The 25575-nt window shown below is 42.2% G+C and overlaps 1 protein-coding gene across 1 annotated transcript in view; it reads right to left on the reverse strand.

The window, feature by feature from the left end:
- si:ch211-197n1.2 (EF-hand calcium-binding domain-containing protein 6) overlaps window positions 1-25575 on the reverse strand; it is an 80935-nt gene that overhangs the window by 21633 nt on the left and 33727 nt on the right. The window contains exons 11-12 of the mRNA XM_036933378.2: window positions 23653-23718; window positions 20069-20179 (exon numbers count right to left, since the gene is read on the reverse strand). Coding sequence (XP_036789273.2) covers window positions 20069-20179; window positions 23653-23718 — 177 coding nt within the window. The remainder of the gene's footprint in view (window positions 1-20068; window positions 20180-23652; window positions 23719-25575) is intronic.

Consider the following 25575-nt stretch of genomic DNA (forward strand, 5'->3'; position numbering starts at 1 on the left):
CCAAATGTGCTAACTGGGGTCTTACTCTTACACTAAATGTTATGAAAATTCAAATGTGGGGATGTGCAGAATCTATGAGACTATAGGCATCAAAACATCCAAGAGGATCATAATGGAACCTTCCTGGACTCCACCACTGCACCCCTCTACTAGCGTGAACCAGAAAATGGCTGCTAATTTTTTGACTCCAGGTGAGAGTAAATGGATGCGTGTCGGAACCAGAAAGAAGGAGAAGATTCGTTCTCGGTGCGTCTGCCTTCTTCCCCTGCGTCCGGACTTAAGAGCTTCAAATTGCTTGCAGTCCCTGTACCAGCTGTCTTCTGCCGGGGACTTGGGTGTTCCCTCCATGGCTGTGGATGCCCCTCCAGCTACCGCTCCCTGTCCTAGTCAATCAACTGCCTGGGACATCCTGGACCACCGCGGCCCCTCTCCGCTGGGCCTTGCTCTCTGGATCAGACCTCTGTCCCTTTGCCTGTTGTGGCCTGCACGCAGCCGGTGTCTCAGCAGCACTCTTCTCAGGTGAGTTCTGTGGATCTGACCTCACAATCTACTTCGAGACACGGCAGAGGCCGGATCATTCTATCTTAGCACACTCTGCCAACCGGGATGTCCTAGCCGTGTCTGAATCCTGGCTAAGGAAGACCACCAATAACCCTGAAATTTCCATCCCTAACTATAACATTTTCCGACAAGATAGAACTACCAAAGGGGGCTGGGTTGCAATCTACTGCAGAGATAGCCTGCAGAGTTCTGACTTACTATCCAGGTCTGTACCCAAACAATTTGAGCTTCTACTTTTAAAAATCCACTTTTCCAGAAACAAGTCTCTCACCGTTGCCGCTTGCTATAGACCACCCTCTGCCCCCAGCTGTGCTCTGGACACCATATGTGAACTGATTGCCCCCCATTTATCTTCAGAGCTCCTGCTGCTAGGTGACCTAAACTGGGACATGCTTAACACCCCGGCCATCCTACAATCTAAGCTTGATGCCCTTAATCTCACACAAATTATCAATTAACCTACCATGTACAACCCAAAAGCTGTAAACACGGGCACCCTCATAGATATCATCCTAACCAACTTGCCCTCTAAATACACCTCTGCTGTTTTCACCCAAGATCTCAGCGATCACTGCCTCATTGCCTGCATCCAGAATGGGTCTGCGGTCAAACAACCACCCCTCATCACTGTCAAACGCTCCCTAAAACACTTCAGCGAGCAGGGCTTTCTAATCGACCTGGCACGGGTATCCTGGAAGGATATTGACCTCATCCCGTCAGTAGAGGATGCCTGGTTATTCTTTAAAAGTGCTTTCCTCACTTTCCTCACCCCATTCAAAAAATGTAGAACCAGGACCAGATATAGCCCTTCGTTCTCTCCAGACCTGACTGCCCTTGACCAGCACAAAAACATCCTGTGGCGTTCTGTATTAGCATTGAATAGCCCCCGTGATATGCAACTTTTCAGGGAAGTTAGGAACAAATATACACAGGCAGTTAGGAAAGCTAAGGCCAGCTTTTTCCAGCAGAAATTTGCATCCTGTAACACTAACTCAAAAAGGTTCTGGGACACTGTAAAGTCCATGAAGAATAAGAGCACCTCCTCCCAGCTGCCCACTGCACTGAGGCTAGGAAACACTGTCACCACCGATAAATCCACTATAACTGAGAATTTCAAGAAGCATTTTTCTACGGCTGGCCATGCGTTCCACGGGGCTACCCCTTCCCTGATCAACAGCCCTGCACCCCCCACAGCAACTCGCCCAAGCCTCCCCCATTTCTCATTCACCCGAATCCAGCTGATGTTCTGAAAGAGCTGCAAAATCTGGACACTCTCTTTCTAAAATGATCTGCCGAAATTGTTGCAACCCCTATTACTAGCCTGTTCAACCTCTCTTTTGTTTCGTCTGAGATTCCCATAGATTGGAAAGCTGCAGTGGTCATCCCCTCCTCAAAGTGGGAGACACTCTAGACCCAAACTGCTACAGACCTGTATCTATCCTACCCTGCCATTCTAAGGTCTTCGAAAGCCACGTCAACAAGCAGAATACCGACCATTTCGAATCCTACCATACCTTCTCCGCTAAGCAATCTGGTTTCAGAGCTGGTCATGGGAGCACCTCAGCCACGCTAATGGTCCTAAACAATATCATAACCGCCATCGATAAGAGACAATACTGTGCAGACGTATTCATCAACATGGCTAAGGCTTTCGACTCTGTCAATCGCAACATTCTTATTGGCAGACTCAACAGCCTTGGTTTCTCAAATGATTGCCTCGCCTGGTTCACCAACTACTTATCTGATAGAGTTCAATGTGTCAAATCGGAGGGCCTGTTGTCCGGACCTCTGGCAGTCTCTATGGGGGTGCCACAGGGTTCAATTCCCTGGCTGACTTTCTTCTCTGTATACATCAATGATGTGGCTCTTGCTGCTGGTGATTCTTTGATCCACCTTTACGCAGACAACACCATTCTGTATACCTCTGGCCTTTCTTTGGACACTGTGTTAACTAACCTCCAGACGAGCTTCAATGCCATACAACTCTCCTTCCGTGGCCTCCAACTGCTCTTAAATGCAAGTAAAACTAAATGAATGCTCTTCAACTGATCGCTGCCCGCACCTGCCCGTCCATCCAGCATCACTACTCTGGACGGTTCTGATTTAGAATATGTGGACAACTTCAAATACCTAGGTGTCTGGTTAGACTGTAAACTATTTTTCCAGACTCACATTAAGCATCTCCAATCCAAAATTAAATCTAGAAATGGCTTCCTATTTCACAACTAAGCATCCTACATTCATACTGCCAAACATACCCTCGTAAAACTGACCATCCTACCGATCCTTGACTTCGGCGATGTCATTTACAAAATAGCCTCCAACACTCTACTCAAGAAATTGGATGCAGTCTATCACAGTGCCATCCGTTTTGTCACCAAAGCCCCATATACTACCCACCACTGCGTCCTGTACGCTCTCGTTGGCTGGCCCTCGCTTCATACTCGTTGCCAAACCCACTGGCTCCAGGTCATGTACAAGTCTCTGCTAGGTAAAGCCCCACCTTATCTCAGCTCACTGGTCACCATAACGGCACCCATCCGTAGCACGCGCTCCAGCAGGTATATCTCACTGGTCACCCCCAAAGCCAATTCTTCCTTTGGCCGCCTCTCCTTCCAGTTCTCTGCTGCCAATGACTGGAACGAACTGCAAAAATCACTATCTCCCTCACAAGCTTTAAGCACCAGTTGTCAGAGTACCTCACAGATCACTGCACCTGTACATAGCCCATCTGTAAATAGCCCATCCGACTACCTCATTCCCATACTGTATTTATTTATCTTGCTCCTTTGCACCCCAGTATCTCTACTTGCACACTCATCTTCTGCACATTCTACCATTCCAGTGTTTAATTGCTATATTGCAATTACTTCGTCACCATAGCCTATTTATTGCCTTTACCTCCCTTATCCTACCTCATTTGCACATACTGTATATAGACTTTTTCTACTGTATTATTGACTGTATGTTTGTTTATTCCATGTGTAACTCTGTGTTGTTGTATGTGTCAAACTGCTTTGCTTTATCTTGACCAGGTCGCAGTTGCAAAGGAGAACTTGTTCTCAACTAGCCTACCTGGTTAAATAAAGGTGAAATAAAAAATGTAAAAATAAAATAGGGAGGAGGTCAAAGACCTGGCAGTGGGTTCCAGGACAACAACCTCTCCCTCAACATGATCAAGACAAAGGAGATGATCGTGGACTACACAAAAAGGAGGGCCGAGCATGCCTTCCTTGGTGTCAACATCACCAACGAACTGTCATGGTCAAAACACATCAAGACAGTTGTGAAGAGGGCACGACAATGCCTATTCCCCCTTTGACCATGGATCAAATCAGATAATTCCCCTGTAAACCAGGGATTGTCTCTACCTCTTACCCGGTACTTTTTGAGAGGGGCGTGTTTATCACAGATAGTAGAAAACATGGAATGAAAATAGGAGAATCCCTCTTCGATGTCTGGTATAAGCGTAATTTTATCCAAATTGCTTGTATAAAGTTCATGCAGGAATGTCAGCTCACAGAACTGTGTAAAATGTTGTTTGATTATGAACCGAGGGGTCACTTTGGGGATTTTGGTGTCTCTAATGCAAGCAACTGCACAATGATCACTTAAATCATTAGAGAAAATACCATTGGCCGAGTATTTATGTGCATTGTTAGCTAGAATAACATCGTGTTGACTTAGAGATGTCTTTTGAATTGAGTCTTATGACTGCATTTATAATTTGAGTAAAATTACAATTTGGCGATAACTAGTCCCAGTTTAAATCACCCATGAGGACCATTTAATTTTTCCCCCAACCATGCATTAGTTCAGCCAGATAATCCAGGGATTCTACTTTTGCAGATGAAGGTCCATAACATCCTATTAATTCTAAGTTCACAGCTTTCGATAACTGCAGTTTCAATGCTAAAAACTAGATAAAGACCTTAGTTCAGTAACCACATATCTAATTTTAATATAGATGGCTATACCTACCCCCTTACTTCATCGGTCACATGGATAAACATTATAACCATCCAAGCCGATAGACTGATTTAGATTTCTTAAGCCAGGTGTCAAACAGAACTAAGACATCTGGGTCAGCAGTGTGAACCCGGAATGTAATGTCCATTTTCAGCATCAGTTTCCTTACATTAATATGCATCAGTCCCAACCCTGATCTAGTTCTTAAAATAAATTGGAGTCGAAAGTTCATCCATAGCCAATGGGCCTGGTTTTGGATGAATGTTTCCTGACACCAAAAGCAGAAGAATAATGAAACACCTTGATTTGTTGCTTCCTAAAATCTCTCCACTTAGATTATTTAAAATAATCCAAACTACAGTCATCTGAAACAACAAATATTTTTTTTTCTAGCCAGACCAAACCTTGTAGATGAGAAAGTTTTATGGGCATGTCACAGTAAGAGTCAAATGGTAACACAATGAGATCCCTCTGAAAGATAAAAACTGATATACCATCAGTCAAAGTAGGGTTTAACGGTATCTCTGAGGTAAAGAGATGAGATTGCATAGTCTCAGCTATCAAAACCAATGAGCCATAACCCATGTAGGCAGCAATTAAAACCCTTTGTACAAAAATATCAATTTTAACCACTGAATCCAACAACTCACTAAAACAAAAAGAAAACAAATTAAAATGTTCAGCTGTAGCCTACAGGTCTAGTAGAGTTAGAAACCAAGTGTGTGCCTGAGCGTTGTTGCCTTACATGCTGACTGCACTGCTTGCGCTGCAAAATAAATGTACACACGTTATTCGATCATTGCACCCACACCGCTCGTGCGCCTCAGCGAGCATCTGCATGGCCAGGTGCTAAAATAGAAATAGGTTCTATGTGCTGCAAGTCCGGGCCTCTCCAATCTCCTCATTGATTTTTAGGAGGTGTTGGCTTTAGGGATGATCAGTGAGATACACCTGCTGGAGCGCGTGCTACGGGTGGGTGTTGCCATCGTGACCAGTGAACTGAGATAAGGCGGAGCTTTACCTAGCATGGACTTGTAGATGACCTGGAGCCAGTGGGTCTGGCGACGAATATGTAGCGAGGGCCAGCCGACTAGAGCATACAGGTCGCAGTGGTGGGTGGTATAAGGTGCTTTAGTAACAAAACGGATGGCACTGTGATAAACTGCATCCAGTTTGCTGAGTAGAGTGTTGGAAGCTATTTTGTAGATGACATCACCGAAGTCGAGGATCGGTAGGATAGTCAGTTTTACTAGGGTAAGTTTGGCGGCGTGAGTAAAGGAGGCTGTGTTACGGAATAGAAAGCCGACTCTAGATTTGATTTTAGATTGGAGATGTTTGATATGAGTCTGGAAAGAGAGTTTAAAGTCTAGCCAGACACCTAGGTACTTATAGATGTCCACATATTCTAGGTCGGTGATGCTAGTCAGGCGTGCGGGTGCAGGCAGCGAACGGTTGAAAAGCATGCATTTGGTTTTACTAGCGTTTAAGAGCAGTTGGAGGCCACGGAAGGAGTGTTGTATGGCATTGAAGCTCGTTTGGAGGTTAGATAGCACAGTGTCCAGGGACGGGCCGGAAGTATACAGAATGGTGTCGTCTGCGTAGAGGTGGATCAGGGAATCGCCCGCAGCAAGAGCAACATCATTGATATATACAGAGAAAAGAGTCGGCCCGAGAATTGAACCCTGTGGCACCCCCATAGAGACTGCCAGAGGACCGGACAGCATGCCCTCCGATTTGACACACTGAACTCTGTCTGCAAAGTAGTTGGTGAACCAGGCAAGGCAGTCATCAGAAAAACCGAGGCTACTGAGTCTGCCGATAAGATGTGGGTGATTGAAAGATGAACTGACGTCCACACTTCAGTCGGTTGTAGTAATGCACAATAAAGTTGGTTGCCAACCGCCATATACAGTCCAAAGTAAAAAAGAAGCCTGAGGAAGGAGGAGAGATGATGAGAAAGGAATTTGGTTTACGTTTTATTAATTGTTGGAGTAGAGGACCTTGTGCATTTCAGGTAAAATAACAACCGAATGTTTATATCCCAGGACAAATTAGCTAGCAACAGCAAGCTTGCTAAATAGGACAAATTAGTTAGCAAGTGCACGCTAACTAGCTAAATTGCCATAAATGTTTAATGCTTTTCCTCCCCAACTTAATGTCATTGGTTCAGAGTATGTTTTGATATCATAACCTGCGTGTCGTGATCACAAAATAAATGTATGCACGATGGCACACGATGGTGCACGATGGCGCACGTGCGCAGCCAGTTTGGGTTCCGCGTTAGAACGCCAGCGCGTTGAACAGCCGCAGCAGGAATGTGCTGACAGGGATTTCGCCCAGTGTGTGGATCTGGACAATGTGCCCAGTCACCTTGCAGTAGGCTACCGCAAAGTGAGGCAGCAGCAGGCCCAGTAGATCCGCCAATCACCGGTGGCGAGTCCAACCGGTGGGGGATGTCCTGGGCTAGGAAGCCCAGCGCATCTAGACGTTATGTCGCAGCGCAGATACCGACCTCCAACTTCCACCACACAGCAACGCAAGGCAGGATATTCATTCCAACGTGTCTAGACAGTCTGTCACAGCACAGATGTATCCTCTCTTGGCTTTCAGGGAGGGCACCACACCGACACTATCACAATAGTAGCCATATCTAGGAAATCCAAAGTTCCAAAGGCTGGGCCTAATATAGTGAATAAGAGGTCATATAATACGTTTTGTAGTGTTATGTTATGTTGTGTTTTTTTGATGTGAAGTATATTTGTTGGTCCGTTGTGTGTAATGACGAGCAACCAGACGTTGCACTTGACACATTTATGAAATTGCTTATCCCAGTTACTAAGAAGCATGCACATAGGTCTGGCTCTACAACCAATTTGCAAACATACTGCAAATTGAGATATCATGTGACTAAACTGAATAAAAACAAGAAGAAACTACACTATGAAACAAAGATAAATGACATAAATAATAGTAAAAAAGCATCACCATAAATGAAATTTTGGGCAAAAAGGCAAACTCCGCTCCATCATTCATTGAATCAGATCGATCATTCATCACAACACCCACTGATATTGTCAAATACTTTAATGATTTTTTTATTTGGCAAAATTAGCAAACGCTGACACTGCACATCCAAGTATATCTGACCAAATTATGAAAGACAAGCTGTCACACCCTGATCTGTTTCACCTGTCTTTGTGCTTGTCTCCACCCTTGACCCCAAGCCTGCCTGCCGTCCTGTACCTGCCTGACTCTGACCTGATCACGAACCTGCCCTCAACCTGCCCTTTGCCTGCCCCGTGTTTCTAATAAATCATCTGAGAACTGTACTATCCGCCTTCCGTGTCTGTATCTGGGTCGTAATACAAGCATTTATTATTTAGAATTCTGTAAAGTAAGTGTGGAAGAGGTGAAAAAATTGTTGTTGTCTATCAACAATGACAAGCCACCGGGGTCTGACAACTTGGATGGAAAATTACTGAGGATAATAGCGGACGATATTGCCACTGCTGCTTGCCATATCTTCAATATAGGCCCACTAGAAAGTGTGTGCCCTCTGGCCTGGAGGGAAGCAAAAGTTATTTGCCTACCTAAGAAGAGTAAAGCCCCCTTTACTTGCTCATAGCCCACCAATCAGCCTGTTACCAATCCTTAGTAAACTTTTTTTTAAATTGTGTTTGACCAGATACAATGCTATTTTACAGTAAACAAATTGACAAGACTTTCAGCACGCTTACAGGGAAGGACATTCAACAAGCACAGCACTTACACAAATTACTGATGATTGGCTGAGAGAAATGGACGATAAAAAGATTGTTGGGGCTGTTTTTTTAGACTTCAGTGCGGCTTTTGACATTATCGATCATAGTCTGTTGCTGGAAAAACGTATATGTTATGACTTTACACCCCCTGCTATAATGTGGAGAAAGAGTTACTTGTCTAACAGAACACAGAGGGTGTTCTTTAATGGAAGATTTTTTTCAATCTTTATTTACAACACGCCACTGGCTTTGAATAAACTGAATAAAATACACGTCAGCTACTACATCGACTGAAATGACTGCAACACTTAACAAAGAGCTGCAGTTAGTTTCAGAATGGGTGGCAAGGAATAAGTTAGTGATAAATATTTCAACAACTAAAAGTTATGTATTTGAGACAAATCGTTCACAAAACCCTATACCTCAATAATGTGGAAATTGAGAAAGTTGAGGAGACTAAACTGCTTGGTGTAACCCTGGATTGTAAACTATCATGGTCAAAACATATTGATACAATAGTAGCTTGGATGGGGTGAAGTCTGTCCATAATAAAGCACTGCTCTGCATTCTCAACAGCACTACAAACAAGGTAGGTCCTACAGGCCCTAGTTTTGTCGCAGCTGGACTATTGTTCAGTCATGTGGTCAGGTGACACAGAGGGACTTAGGAAAATTGCAATTTGCTCAGAACAGGGCAGCACAGCTAGCCCCTGGATAAACACAGGGAGCTAACATTAATAATGTGCATGTCAATGTCACCTGGCTCAAAGTGGAGGAGAGATTGACTTCATCACTACTTGTATATGTGAGAGGTATTGACATGTTAAAAACTTCTTAGGGCTGCAATTCCGTTAACGGGATCGATATGACAACAGCCAGTGAAAGTGCAGGGCACCAAATTCAAAACAACAGAAATCTCATAATTAAAATTCCTCAAGCATACAAGTATCTTATACCATTTTAAAGGTAATCGTGTTGTGTCCAAATAGGCTTTACAGCGAAAGCACCACAAACGATTATGTTAGGTCAGAGCCAAGCCACAGAAAAACACAGCCATTTTTCCAGCCAAAGGGAGGAGTCACAAAAAGCACAAATAGAGATAAAATGAATCACTAACCTTTGATGATCTTCATCAGATGACACTCATAGGACTTCATGTTACACTATACATGTATGTTTTATTTGGTAAAGTTCATATTTATATTAAAAAAATCTCAGTATACATTGGGCGCGTTATGTTCAGTAGTTCCAAAAACATCCGGTGATTTTGCAGAGAGCCACATCATTTTACAGAAATACTCATCATAAATGTTGATGAAAATACAAGTGTTATACATGGAATTAAAAATATACTTCTCCTTAATGCAACCGCTGTGTCAGATTTCAAAAAAGCTTTATAGAAAAAGCAAACCATGCTATAATCTGAGAACAGCGCTCAGAGAACAAATACATATATCCGCCATGTTGGAGTCAACAGAAGACAGAAATAACATTATAAATATTCACTTACCTTTGATGATCTTCATCAGAATGCACTCCCAGGAAACCCATGTCCACAATAAATGTTTGATTTGTTCGATAACGTCCATCATTTTTGTCCAAATAGCTACTTTTGTTACTGTGTTTGGTAAACAAATCAATACTCAAGAAATTGCAGACGAAATGTCAAAATGTTCCTTTACAGACCGTAGAAACTTGTCAAACGATGTATGGAATCAATCTTTAGGATGTTTTTAACATAAATCTTCAATAATATTCCAACCGGAGAATTCCTTTGTCTTCTGAAAAGCAAAGGAACGGGAGATACCTCTCGTGTGAAATGCGCGTGACCAGCGCATGACTGCTGCCAGACCTCTGACTCAATCCACTCTCATTCGGCCCCACTTCACAGTAGAAGCCTCAAACAAGTTTCTAAAGACAGTTGACATCTAACGGAAGCCCTAGGAAGTGCAAGAGGACCAATATCCCACTGTAACTGAGTTGAAAATCGACCAACCTCAGATTTCCCACTTCCTGGTTGGATTTTTTCTCAGATTTTTGTCTGCCATTTGAGTTCTGTTATACTCACAGACATCATTCAAATGGTTTTAGAAACTTCAGAGTGTTTTCCAATACTAATAATAATGTGCATATATTGGGAACTGGGACTGAGGAGCAGGCAGTTTACTCTGGGCACCTCTGGGCACCTTTTCATCCAAGCTACTCAATACTGCCCCTGCAGCCATAAGAAGTTAAACGCACTAAGCTGTCTGTTTGAATTACTGGCATTCAACTCGGACACCCATGCATACCCCACAAGACATGCCACCAGAGGTATCTTCACACCAGAGGTATCTTCACAATCCCTAAGTCCAGAACAGACCACAATGCTACATAGAGCCATGACTACATGGAACTGTATTCAACATCAAGTAATTCATGCAAGCAGTAATATTAGATTTGAAAAAACATTTAGTTTATTTTCTTTAAAAAAAAGAGCCAATTAAAGAGCATTCTCTTGTAATGTGTTGTGTGCGGCCCAGGATAGGGAAGGATGAGGGACTGAGGGAGGGAGAGGTGTGGAGAGTGTGAACGGAAAAGGCTGAAGGGGTTAGGTAACCTTATAACCCCACGGTGGCCATCACAGTGGGGCATCCAGGTCAGACACCAGGGCACCAACAACAGCACAGCAGGACCAGGCAAGAACACAAGTCAGCACAGACACGCATGCAGGAACGCACACACCCGGGTCTCCTGCCGTCACAATACTGTGATAGCCCGCAGAACTAAAGCCTAGACATTATCCTGGTAAGACAACACAAGTCTTAAGGCGTCAGGTCACTCATCAAGTGTATTTCTGAAGCATCTCTTTTACATAAACACTCGCAATAAACACTCTATTTAGCCATTTGCACATTTTTCCTACATCTTTTGCACCATTAAACTATGTTCTCTGGTTGATCTGAACAATATGGCTCTGTCTGCTTTTCCTAGGGTATCTAAGAAGGCTTTTCATAAATTAGAACACCAAGTCCACAAAACAAGTCTGCTTTCTGTCTATGTAACAAAAAGTGTATTTTTGGGGGGGCAAAACAAACAAGGGCTTGAGAGGCCATTATTGGAGGGCATCTGAGAGGGCAGTGCTGGGTTGGCAGTGCCCTCTGCCAAGTTACTTGGTCCTTTCTAGCTCAGTTGGCAGAGCATGGTGCTGGTATCGCCAAGGTAGTGGGTATGATTCCTGGGACCACCCATACGTCAAATGTATGCACGCACGACTGTAAGTTGCTTTGGATAGTCCCTTTAATTTACACAGGAAATGTATATAACCATATAAAGTTGAATGAAGGCCAAATAAATACTCACTCATTTAAGTAAATACATTTGATGGCCTTCTATTGGAGCACAAGTGGAGGACAATAAGGTCCAACAATCTTTGAGGAAAAAAATATTATACTTTCACTTTTTGAACAATGAAAGATAGAAGACTTAGGAAGCTGCTTTTTACTGCAAGTAAAACGACTGCATTATGAGTGCTACTAGGAATCCTGGCTCCATGTACTGTGAGAAACAAAGTCTGAGAGTTCTTTAGGGGCAAACATGCTTGATCAAAATTGACTTGCATACATCATTTGTGAGTTATATGTATGTTTGTGTGTTTGTAAGCATGACAATCTTATGGTCTGATAAAACCAAGATAGAAACTCTTTGGCCAGGAAACCTGGCACCATCCCTAAGGTGAGGCATGGTGGTGGTAGCATCATGCTGTGGGGATGTTTTTCAGTGGCAGGGACTGGGAGACTAGTCGGGATCGAAGGAAAGATTAATGGAGCAAAGCGCTCAGGACCTCAGACTGGGGCGAAGGTTCACCTTCCAACGGGACAACGACCCTAAGAACACAGCCAAGACACCGCAGGAGTGGCTTCGGGACAAGTCTCTGAATGTCCTTGAGTAGCCTAGCCAGAGTCCGGACTTGAACCTAATCGTCATCTCTGGAGAGACCTGAAAATAACTTTGCAGCGACTCTCTCCATCCAACCTGACAGAGCTTGAGAGAATCTGCAGAGAAGAATGGGAGAAACTCCCCAAATGCAGGTGTGCCGAGCTTTTAGCGTCATATCCAAGAAGACTCAAGGCTGTAATCGCTGCCAAAGGTGCTTCAACAAAGTACTAGGTAAAGGGTCTAAATACTAAATGTGCAAACATTTGGAAAAAAAAACAGTTTTTGCTTTGTCATTATGTGTGTAGATTGATGAGGGAAAAATCTATTTAATCCATTTTAGAATAAAGCTGTAATGCAACAATGTGGACATATTTTGAAAAAGTGAATACTTTCCGAATGCACTGTAAATACAGATATAGTATGTACATATACAGTACGTATACAAAGCTGAAAGAAATGACTTCAAAACAGGTAAAACTGAGATACTGAAATTCTTGCTGCTCCCTCTGCACTGTGGTAAATAACGTCAAACTGAAAAACAGAGTGAGAGAGAGATAAAGAGAATTCTCCATCGTTTGCCGAGACAAGACACCCAGAGATAACTTGGTGAATGGTCCTCTTATTCCCTTTCTCTATCCCATCCCAGGGTAAAAGAGTAGAGATGGAGGGATAAAAAAGAGCCTAACTAGATGCACATTTTACATTGAAAACTGTATTGTTCGCCTCCTAATCTGGCCCACCATCTGAGAGGAGTGCCGTGCGTGTCGGAGAAGGGAGGCCTGAATGGGAGGACGAGAGCCAGGAGCGCTGGGACAGGGGACTGGGGGGCGAAGGGGAGTAACTGGGGGGAAGACGGGGAGGGTGGCTAGGCTTTGGCTTTACGGAGGGGATCAGGGTGGGTGGAAGTTCAGAATGGATGTTTCTTTTTCTCCAAAAAGGGGGGAACTTTGTATTTGACTGTTGTTTGTATCTGTCTTTCAGAGGGCCTGATCCCCGCCAGGCCGTCCGGGACGTACTGGGAGATGCTCTGTGTGTGAGAGAGTGTGTGAGAGAGTGTGTGAGAGAGTGTGTGAGAGAGTGTGAGAGAGAGAGAGAGAGAGAGAGAGAGAGGGAGAGAGAGAGAGAGATTGGATCTGCCCCTCTCCTTCCCTACAGCTGCAGGCTCAGAGGATTAGGCGTCATCCACAAGGCAACATTACAACAAGTAGCCTTTGAACAAAAGTCATGGATACTATTAATGAGATGGTAATCCTTAATGGAGCTACCTCCCAGTAGTGATTATACTCACATGGGAAGAATGTCCGAAAGTCCTGGACGCAACTCCCTCAACAACACTGTGGCCATTGTTATTGTTACCATAGGCCCTGGTCCGAGGCCTAAAACCAAGTTGTACTGCTATTGCCCCAACCATCAATACATGTATGCATGCACACACATGCGTATATGCACACGCTCGCTCGCTCCTACACACACACTCGCACGCACACCTCTGCCTCTTTGCTCTCCACAGCACCCTTCCCTCCACCCCTATCACCCTATGAATAAAAAATGAAAACCCCAAAAATGGACAGAGAGAAAAAGGGATGGGGGAAGGCGGGGGGGTGTCCTGGCGTGGATTTTTCCCCCTGTGGTTCCCACACACGGATCTGAGCTGGAGCCGAACGTTTTCCTGTTCCCTCCCTCTCCCCTCCTCTCCTCCTTACCAGGAAGACCACACAAACACTGGATGATTTAATCGGAGCCTGTTTAAGCAGTTATGGCCGCCACCTCAGAGACGGAGGATAAGGATGACATCTTTTTTGTTTTGGCTGCATCTTTCTTGGGGGGATTCCAGGAGTCAGAGAGTGGCCTCTGTATGCCTGAGTAAATGCCTCCACCCGTTCAACGGGCCTATGTCACATCAGCGGTGTTTAACCCCTCCAAAACTTTTGAGTCCTTTAAATCCCAATTCTTCCTTCACACACTCTTATGGCCTCTCATTAACCCAATCACTGTTGAAACTGATCTAAGTGTGGACAATTCTAAATCATTCATTTTTCAGTAAATACGACAGATAGCAACCTTTTGTCAAAAAGTGTTACCCAAAGTTGTACCTTGCAGGCCAAATTCATGCTTCATGCAAAATTTATGCCAAAATCATGCTTTTAATCATGCTTTCAAATTGTCTTGATGGCGACATCCTAAAGACTCTGGCAGGTGCGCTAGTTCAGTGTCATTGACTATGTGTGCACGTCATGGTTCACCAGCATCCCCGAACATCTAAAGAATAAACTACAGACCAGTCAAAACAAGCGTGTTTTGTTTCAGCAATATGAGGTAGATATAAAGTAAGAAAGTAAACAGCATAGTGGGTACATTTCTGCAAAAACTATGAGCGTTGAAGTGCGAGGCTGAACTCTTCCGCTGTTTTGGTCCCGTGGCCACCACGCTGTACACAGTGTGAAGTTAGCCTGTGCACATGCGCAGTGATTGTGTTAGAGTGTTACGTCATTGTGCTACCTTTAAACTCGCTCTATGTACCAATCTGGAGGTTGAGCAATTTAATCTGCTAGGCTGGAAATCGGTAGAGTAAAGGGTTGTATTAATTTAACTTGGTCTGGTCCACATAATTATTACCGACACAGCTCCCAGGTAGCCTACCTATCCAATGATTTTACTTGTATTATGAGATGTTCACCAGAGACTCTGATATTGACAGTTTCAAATGTAAGACTATCCGGTAAGAACACTTTTCTATATAGTGTTACTTTTGAGTGGAACAAACTACTACAACAACTTAAAGCTATACCAATCTGATAAAAAATATATATATATATATATATATATGCCAAAAGCTGGCTGATGACTGAAGCCATGTTCATGTCTGCATCTATAATGTATCAATTCCTGTATCTATGTAATGTGTTTTACCATGCACTTTAAGGGACCACAATGGAAATAAGTAATTGACTTTATTGTGTGATTCCCATGTTTCAAAAATGTATGTACTGTGTGTATGTGCATGTATTTTTTTTTACTGTCAAATAAAATCCATCAATAAATCAACCTTTAAATAATAATACAATTATGATCAGATTATATTAGTGAATCAGAGTTGCCTCTTTTTCTGTCTGATGTTGATGTACATTTTTGGGGATAAGGTCAAGTTGTCCTTAAGAGTAGACGCTGATCTTGGGAGAGTTTTTAATTCACAACACTATTGGTTACGGTTAGGATTGGGGGATGGAGGCTGATCCTTTATCTGCACCTAGGGGAATCTTGTCTCATGCTGGTTGATATGTTATCTGCTTTCCATCCAAAACATGTCACTCAGTACCGAAAAGGATGGCCTTCGCAAGTGTATGTAATACCAAAGTAGAAACACAACTGGCTGATTGGCTGGCGTATATTGAACTACATTGTTGTGGTTGTCTCAGTTGTTGTTTGAGATTGATTAGGTTTGTACTCGATACCGTAGGGAAATGAAAACATGAGTTGTTTGGAGTAGTTGTCTGAACATAAGTTAAGTTTGTTAATTATTCTCACTGTGTTTTGTGTCACAAACCAAGTTTTGGGTATGGTCTGTTATTAGCTGACGTTAATTCCAAAACAATTTATCCAACATTTCAAACATTCAGCCGCCTCTGGAGCAGGCCTCTGTATGGACAGCCCAGGGCCCTGCCTGACTGATATGTCAAAGTTGAGGACAAACAGGAAGAAAAGGGAGTGAAAATACCACACAGGCACTGACACAGGGGATCAATCCGATTGAAATTATTTAGCTTTTTCTCCGGTTTGAATAAAAATGAGCGCGCTAGACAGTGGAGCAGTTTGATTAGGGAGATCCTAAGTCCCCCGGAGTCTCGGGTGGCTTTTCTCTACTCCTTTGCTAGCATAAAAGTTCTCTTTCTCTCTTTTCAGGGCTCCCTTGGTACCCAGGCCTTTCCACACTGTTGGTATTACAAAATCCCCATTCAAAATAACCCTTGTCACCTGTCAACTAAGCCAGGCTGGTTTTCTAGGTCTTTATCCCATACACACACACACACACACACACACACACACACACACACACACACACACACATCCTCACATTCATACACACACACACACACACACACACACACACACACACACACACACACACACAGAGACACAGACACATCCACAAATCCGAACCACACACACCCACCCACGCTCACACACTAAAACCACATGTCTGGGAGAAGTTACTATAGCAGTTTAAAATTCATTACCCTGTTCAATTTAAGAAACGTTTACACTGGGATGGTTTTTGTTGGCCATTCATTGGATGGTGCGAGGCAACTTGGGGGTTCACGTGCATAAGATGCTGTCCTCTCACTCGCCCATCACGTTTAACCTTGTTGACCTATATATCTTCAACCCTAACTTTGTGTCAAGTGAATAGAAACAACTTGAGAATAAGTGAATAAATGATGAAAAATTATATATTTGAAAATAATAACATACTTAACTATTTGTGTAATATCAGGATCTAATCCATTGTAAAATTGCTCTGAATTCAATTGATATATATAGAGGTGGGATCTTAATTGGTTCACTTCTTTTTTTGCTGAGTATGTTTTGTGATTTACATAAATTCACTGAAAACCCACACTAACACATAGCTATATAAACAGTATTGCACATTCATGTAGCCTATTTCGGCCAGCTAATAGCCTAGACTCCAATCAAGGAACATTATGGACTAAACGTTCAAATCTGAAGGATTATTTTTCTGTGACAATATAGGTCAAATTAAGAAGAAGGAAAACACACAACCAAGTAGTTTGTGATTCTTCGAGCCTAAAACACAGGGCAATGTAAAAATGCTGAATACTATGAATCCAAATCTACATTCAAGACATTACTTGGTGAAATAAAATACATGTTTTGACTGGACTTCTGCAGTCTAAAAGGAATATTAAAAAATTTGAAAATCAAAACAAATAATTGAGTGTGGAATAGTATTCTTAAAGTTGTCAATGTCAACAATGTTTCAGGATGCAAACAAAAACAATAAGCTACAGCGGTGGGAATACAAACAATTATTTTTTAATTTGTACAAAATATGTTTAAACATATATATTTTTAAATTCTATATGATTATCCTTTGAATTAAAATGTTTCACAGGAATGTAAAATACAAAACTGGTTCTGTTCCATATTCTATTATGAACCCCCCAAAAAAGAACCAAGCAAGAAGAGCAATATTAGTTTATTTTGAGGTTTGAAAGGTTATGGAGGATGATTACATATACAGTGCCTTGCGAAAGTATTCGGCCCCCTTGAACTTTGCGACCTTTTGCCACATTTCAGGCTTCAAACATAAAGATATAAAACTGCATTTTTTTGTGAAGAATCAACAAGTGGGACACAATCATGAAGTGGAACGACATTTATTGGATATTTCAAACTTTTTTAACAAATCAAAAACTGAAAAATTGGGTGTGCAAAATTATTCAGCCCCTTTACTTTCAGTGCAGCAAACTCTCTCCAGAAGTTCAGTGAGGATCTCTGAATGATCCAATGTTGACCTAAATGACTAATGATGATAAATACAATCCACCTGTGTGTAATCAAGTCTCCGTATAAATGCACCTGCACTGTGATAGTCTCAGAGGTCCGTTAAAAGCGCAGAGAGCATCATGAAGAACAAGGAACACACCAGGCAGGTCCGAGATACTGTTGTGAAGAAGTTTAAAGCCGGATTTGGATACAAAAATATTTTCCAAGCTTTAAACATCCCAAGGAGCACTGTGCAAGCGATAATATTGAAATGGAAGGAGTATCAGACCACTGAAAATCTACCAAGACCTGGCCGTCCCTCTAAACTTTCAGCTCATACAAGGAGAAGACTGATCAGAGATGCAGCCAAGAGGCCCATGATCACTCTGGATGAACTGCAGAGATCTACAGCTGAGGTGGAAGACTCTGTCCATAGGACAACAATCAGTCGTATATTGCACAAATCTGGCCTTTATGGAAGAGTGGCAAGAAGAAAGCCATTTCTTAAAGATATCCATAAAAAGTGTTGTTTAAAGTTTGCCACAAGCCACCTGGGAGACACACCAAACATGTGGAAGAAGGTGCTCTGGTCAGATGAAACCAAAATTGAACTTTTTGGCAACAATGCAAAACGTTATGTTTGGCGTAAAAGCAACACAGCTGAACACACCATCCCCACTGTCAAACATGGTGGTGGCAGCATCATGGTTTGGGCCTGCTTTTCTTCAGCAGGGACAGGGAAGATGGTTAAAATTGATGGGAAGATGGATGGAGCCAAATACAGGACCATTCTGGAAGAAAACCTGATGGAGTCTGCAAAAGACCTGAGACTGGGGCGGAGATTTGTCTTCCAACAAGACAATGATCCAAAACACAAAGCAAAATCTGCAATGGAATGGTTCAAAAATAAACATATCCAGGTGTTAGAATGGCCAAGTCAAAGTCCAGACCTGAATCCAATCAAGAATCTGTGGAAAGAACTGAAAACTGCTGTTCACAAATGCTCTCCATCCAACCTCACTGAGCTCGAGCTGTTTTGCAAGGAGGAATGGGAAAAAATGTCAGTCTCTCGATGTGCAAAACTGATAGAGACATACCCCAAGCGACTTACAGCTGTAATCGCAGCAAAAGGTGGCGCTACAAAGTATTAACTTAAGGGGGCTGAATAATTTTGCACGCCCAATTTTTCAGTTTTTGATTTGTTAAAAAAGTTTGAAATATCCAATAAACGTCGTTCCACTTCATGATTGTGTCCCACTTGTTGTTGATTCTTCACAAAAAAATACAGTTTTATATCTTTATGTTTGAAGCCTGAAATGTGGCAAAAGGTCGCAAAGTTCAAGGGGGCCGAATACTTTCGCAAGGCACTGTACATATAAATGAACAGTACTGGGCCATAAACCTCTCCATAAAACTTTACTGGCTACTATTGTACTTCATTTGACATTACTTTATGATCTTCTATGATTTTCCTTGGATTGAGTCAAGACTGAGGATTTCTAAATGAGTGTGCAAGACCAATAACTAAAAGAGGATCTATGTTAGTTAATTGTAGAGCCTTAACCCTTTACTTCACAATTTGGATATAATAGTGGTTTAGGGCAGTAGTTCTCAACTGGTTTTGCCTCAGGACCCAAATTGAACCAGGTTGTCTCAGTCACAATCCAATATTCGCAGCGTGATTTTTTGTTGTTGTTGCAAAAATGCAATCTGGAAACTTTGTTTAATCCTATATTGATAGTAAATGTACAAATGATATGACAAGGGAACAATAGTTCCATCTTTTCCATTGTCAATAATTACATTTTGCCCATATTCTCAATGAAGAATGTTAAGCTCACTGCTTTGAGACCACAAAATTGTTCAGAGAATGAATTATTTAAAATATAGGTTCAGCATCATTTATACACATTTTATACCTAGTCATTTAAGTTCCGACTGTAGTATTTGTACTCTTTTTACTCAGACACTCGCAACCCATTCAAAACCTCCCACAACCAAAATGTGGGTCCACCAGTTGAGAATCGCTGGTTTAGGGGAAGTTTACAACACGTGCCGAAAACGGAGACAGAGCTAATTAACAACAAATACAAATAAATGGGTGAAGATGTCCTACATTTTAAAGCTGCATTCAGGGAGCAAAGTGGAGAGATTTCACTGAAGAGAGAGGACGAGAAAGTAAAAGAGAGAGAGAGTGAAAGAGTGAGAAAAAGGGAGAGAGAGAGAGAGAGAGAGAGAGAGAGAGAGAGAGAGAGAGAGAGAGAGAGAGAAAGGGGGAGGCAAGTTAACACCAGTGAAGGGATGGTGGAGTGGTCAAGGAGAGAAGGGGTGGGGGTGAGTCGGGGAGATTACCTTGTGTCGAAAGCGGCCATGAAGACTGGGTACTGGACATTTCCGTCCTTGTCCAGGGGCAGCCTGTCCAGCAGCTGTTCAAACTCAGGTTCCGCGACCTCCAGGCCAAATCTAGAGAGGGTGTGTGTGTATGTGTGTGTCCAGAGGGGTTAACGGTGCAAGAAAAGGGTTTGAGGGGGGACAAAAGAGAGGCATTGGGTCAGAACAGAGGGTGGTCATCCGGCCCAGTCACTTAGCCATGGCCCACAATGCCCCTGAGCAGCCGCTGGTCATTAGCCCTCTGACAAGGCCCCCTCCTCGCCCCACACAGCCGGGTCAAGTGTCAGTCAGCTCTCTCTCCAGCCATCACATTGAGATGGACACATCCTCTCTCAATCAGAGGATTAATGGTGCACAACGATGTCACACACAAATATATGCTCATACACTCACACGCAGGCAGACACACACATATATACACACACAGACATGCAGTACACCTCACACTAGTCAACCGGAGAAATACACATAGAGGCAAACTAACTTAGCACAGATTAATTTGGCATTTTCAAAACAACATATCTGGATGGTTGAGGGTTATATAGACGAAGACACCTTCATCCAGTCTACATGAGGAGGACATATACTGTTTTTTCCCCATCGCTTTGGTGCTATTTTCACAAGTATGTTGTGAATTTTCAAAACTATTTACAAAACTCCAAACTGGTAACACTTGTAACGCAGAAAGTTTTATGTTCAAAACCTTATTGTGCATTAATCTTTGTTTGGAGACATCACAACCATTGATCCAAAATATAAGTTTACTGTGGAATACCATGAGATCCTCGATTTAATCACCTAAACACAAATAATGATATCTTCTCAGTTTAGTTATTTCAACAACCCGGGTTAATCCAATAGCAAGAAAATGAAAGGAACATGTTTCAAAATTGCCATTTGGATGTAATATGCTACAGTACTGTAAATTACAGTACGTTACACCGATTTCACATTTCCATCATTTTTATCCCATCAAAGGTGTTTCACAATCATTTAAGCAAACAATAAATGTATTGTTCAGATATAACTATAACATAGGTGTAATGTAATCAAATAAACAAATTAAACTAGAAATGGAAGTTTCAGTAGAAGCGTCGTGTGCTTGCTCATCTGGCTGAAATAATTAGTACTAATGATAGCGGAAGAAGTTTACATAGTGAGATAATTAAGCCTATATCTTTGAGATAACTTTCAGTAAAACCAATGCCTGTAAATGCTTAAAGTTTAAAAGGTATAGCCCAAAGGGCCATCCACACCAAGGATGATAACTATAATGATAACTATAATGATAACTATAATGACAAATGATCCATAACTATAAACGTTGGCGAGCAGCCACACCAGCGGACCTTTACCATTTATCGTTCTGCAGTAGGCCTACACCTGTCAGTCAACTGTCACCTGTCAGTTAACGCATCCTACTGTACGCTGTAGGCCTATTAACCCTCTGTTGCTCTGCTGTTGTGTTCGTTTCATGTTAATTCATTCTGTGTTCCCGGTACAAAATGACCGCCCCATTATAGCTGATTATAAATCCATAATTAAACATATATTATCACCTCAAAAAAATTGAAAGTCAATATATATCAAAAATATTTAAAAAAATAAAAATACTTCTTAATAGGGAGTGTTTTTTTTTTTTTTTTTCCCTCGCAGGTGTCGTCTCCTTCAGACATGAGCTCGTCGTCAGAGCAGATGTGTTAGATCTTTTTTTTTATCAACTTCTGTTCTTGTGAACATGACAAGTTTGAACTTCTATTTGCTATTTATGGCCTGTAGGCCTCATTGACCTGAGCTCATACAACTAGTTTTTGAGTTTAAAAAAAGCATAATGTATGGATTATTTTGACTGTAACAAATACTCAGATGAAACATATTGTGCTATTTATCACAGACTACTTTGTGTCAAAGTTTAACAAGGACTCTCCTCCTCACTAGTGCCATGATCAAAGATATGATCAAGAGCCTCACATACAGTATATCGTTTGGTCATTGTGCTGCCACAGAATGAATTATGAGCAAGACTTCAAAAAAGCCTTGTATACTAGAGCTGCGAGAAAAGTTATATATATTATTGAAAGAATGTTGAGATTGTTTGAGAGGATACCAACAGGTGTGTTTACCGTGGGGGAAAGATTCTATTGGGGAAGGTTCCCGTGGGGATTGCCATGGAAGCCAAGGGGAGTGAGGTGTGTGTGTGTGTGTGTGTGTGTGTGTGTGTGTGTGTGTGTGTGTGTGTGTGTGTGTGTGTGTGTGTGTGTGTGTGTGTGCTCAAACACACATGCATGTGGAGGTCTGGGAAAGGAAGTGTGTCCATCTGATGAATGGGCAAGTGCCTGAACTCAATTTTATTCACTAATTGTAGTCTCACCTGTTCATATCTAATGACCGGTCATTTTGACGGGAATACCACAGGTGTAAAACACCTAAAATGTAATGAAAGTCATCTAAATGTATTTTGTGTGTTCAGATGCCCTGTGTGGACAAAGTCATGGAACCTTACGACAATCAGATTAAATTAACTAAATTTTTCAGAGAGAAAACTTGTAAATCGGTGGTAAACACAGACCATTCAGTGCTTCAGGTTATGTTCATTGTCATAGTGACAACTGCAAATAATTATTCAATGTACATGTAATGATTTTTTTCTTAACTCAATAAATGTATCAAATCAACAACAAACGCTGTTTAGCCATCTTTTACATTATGTCATCATGATTTCCATTTTTCTAATGATTGTCAATTCGTTTGGTTCTTCTTTTTCGCTGTGCTTTCTCTCTGTCTGTCCCTGCATTAATGCTACAATGTTCTCATCCCTTGCCAAAGTGATCACACCAACGCTCCTTAACTTTCCCCGACAGTTCGTTTGGCCTAGGCCTATTTTACATTCAGCAAGCCTGCTTCTCGCCACGAAAAGGCGAGTAGGTCTAATATAAAAAAGGCTAAAAAGATATGTCCTATAGCTTTTGTAGCCTATAGATTTTCCTGGGATTTCACGTGAAGAGGAATTAGCGGAGAGGCTTGCGTTGCCTATAGCCTATAGTGCGCACAGGAACAGCTGGAAGAGAGAGGCTACAGATGTGTAATCTAAGTAAGATGCTAAATATCAGCTACATATTAGGCCATTCATTAGATGAATAGTAGAAATGAATAGTGAATTTAAAAATAAATACAAAATAATGAAATGACATTGATTTCCCAGGTGGCACGGCGGTCCAAGGCACTCCAGTGTTTGCAAAAATGCAATCTGCAATGCAAACTACAAAATGCAATGCAAACTACAGATCCGGGCTTGATCCCGGACTGTGTCGCAGCTGGCCTCGACCGGGAGACCCATGAGGAGAAGCACAATTGGCCAAGAAAATAGTAAAAATAAAGACAAATCCTGGAATGAGTAGGTGTATCCAAACTTTTGACTGGTACTGTGTGTGAAACAACAATGCGCTTCAAATTAAATTAGCTGGACAATCCAAGGATGTTCTAAAAATGGCATCTCAATTACAACAAAGTCAAAACATACGAGAGGAACAGGAGGGACAAAATACCTGCTCTCAATCGCTGCTCGAAACTCCTCCTGGCTCACCACCCTCCTGTGGCATTTATCAATGCTCCTGTAGGAGAGACAAAACACCTCAATAAGACCAGGAGAAATGTTAATGTGACAGATGTATTATTTCACTGACCTCCATGTTGAATTCCACTCAACATTTGTGCCAAGTACAAATGTATTCACAGTTCACAGTTCAAGATAATCACAAACGTTTGGGACTGGGTCAGTTAAGTTTTTTTTTTAGCATTAGGACAGCTTGGGCTTTGAGTTTGGAGAGGTTGTTTGAGTTTGGAGAGGTTGTTTTCTATTCAAAAGCAGCAAGGACCAGCTGACATAGGCTGGTTCATTTCCTGAAGTGAAGAGGTACTATACACTTTAAGGGCTTGATCTTAATGAGGTATGACTATGGTGAAATGTAGGAGTTTATGACCTCTGACCAGGCAAAAGCCTGCGTGTGACCCCAATCATATTGAGACACGAAATGTAGAGAAAGGTAGTGGAAAGGGGTAAAGAGGGGGCCTGGTTCACTAAAACACAGCACTGAGAGAAAGAGCAGAGATGGTATATCTATATTCACCCCTGCACAGAAGGGCTAGAATCAAAGCCTCATTCTCAAATCACTTCTACACTGAGTATACCAAACATTAAGAACACCTTACTAATATTGAGTTGCACCCCCCTTGCCCTCAGGACAGCCGCAATTCGTCCAGGAATAGGCTCTAGAACGTGTCGAAAGCGTTTCACGGGTTAATGGCTCATGTTGATTCCAATGCTTCCCACAGTTGTATCAAGTTGGCTGGATGTCCTTTGAGGGGTGGGCCATTCTTGATACACACTGGAAACTGTTGAGTGTGCAAAACCCAGCAGCGTTGCAGTTCTTGACACAAAACGGTGCTCCTGGCACCTACCATACCCTGTTCAAAGGCACTTAAATATTGTCTCTTCCCCATTCTCCCTCTGAATGGCACACATACACAATCCATGTCTCAATTGTCTCAAGGTTTAGAAATCCTTCTTTATTGACCTGTCTTCTCCCCTTCATCTACACTGTTTGAAGTTGATTTAACAAGTGACATCAATAAGGTATCATATCTTTCACCTGGATTCAACTGGTTAGGCTATGTCATGGAAAGAGCAGGTGTTCTTAATGTTTTGTATACTCAGTGCATATCTGAAACTATAAAATGTATCGCTTTCCCCATTATGTTCTGTTGAATGAACTTTTGGAAAGCACATTGAAAGAGAGTGAGACAGAGAGAGAAATAAAGAAAGACAGGAACCAACTGAGATGACCATACACTATCTATACAAAGTATGTGGACACCCCTTCGAATTAGTGGATTCGGCTATTTCAGCCACACCCGTTGCTGACAGGTGTATGACATCGTCATAGGATGCCACCTTTCCAGCAAGTCAGTTTGTCATATTTTGCCCTGCTAGAGTTACCCCAGCCAATTTTAAGTGCTGATATTGTGAAGTGGAAATGTCTAGGAGCAGCAAAGGCTCAGCTGCGAAGTGGTGGGTCACAATGGGCCTACCTAGTACTGAAACTTGTAAACATTTTTTGCCTGTCCTCGGGCGGAAGGTTAGCCCAGTGATTAGAGCATTGGTCTAGTAACTGAAAGGTTGCAAGTTCAAATCCCCCAGCTGAAAAGGTACAAATCTGTAGTTCTGCCCGTGAACAAGGCAGTTAACCCACTGTTCCTGTGCCTAGTTAAATAAAGGTAAATAAAAATGTTTTTAAAAAGATAATTTCTTAACTCACTAGCGAGTTCCAAACTGCCTCTGGAAGCAATGCCAGCACAAGAACTGTTCGTCGGGAGCTTCATGAAATGGGTTACCTTGGCCGAGCTGCCGCACACATAAGCCTAAGATCACCAAGTGCAATGCCAAGTGTTGGCTGGAGTGGTGTAAAATT

This window comes from Oncorhynchus mykiss, chromosome 10, assembly GCF_057628025.1.
Source record: "Oncorhynchus mykiss isolate SJ-2025 chromosome 10, ASM5762802v1, whole genome shotgun sequence".
NCBI lineage: Eukaryota > Metazoa > Chordata > Actinopteri > Salmoniformes > Salmonidae > Oncorhynchus > Oncorhynchus mykiss.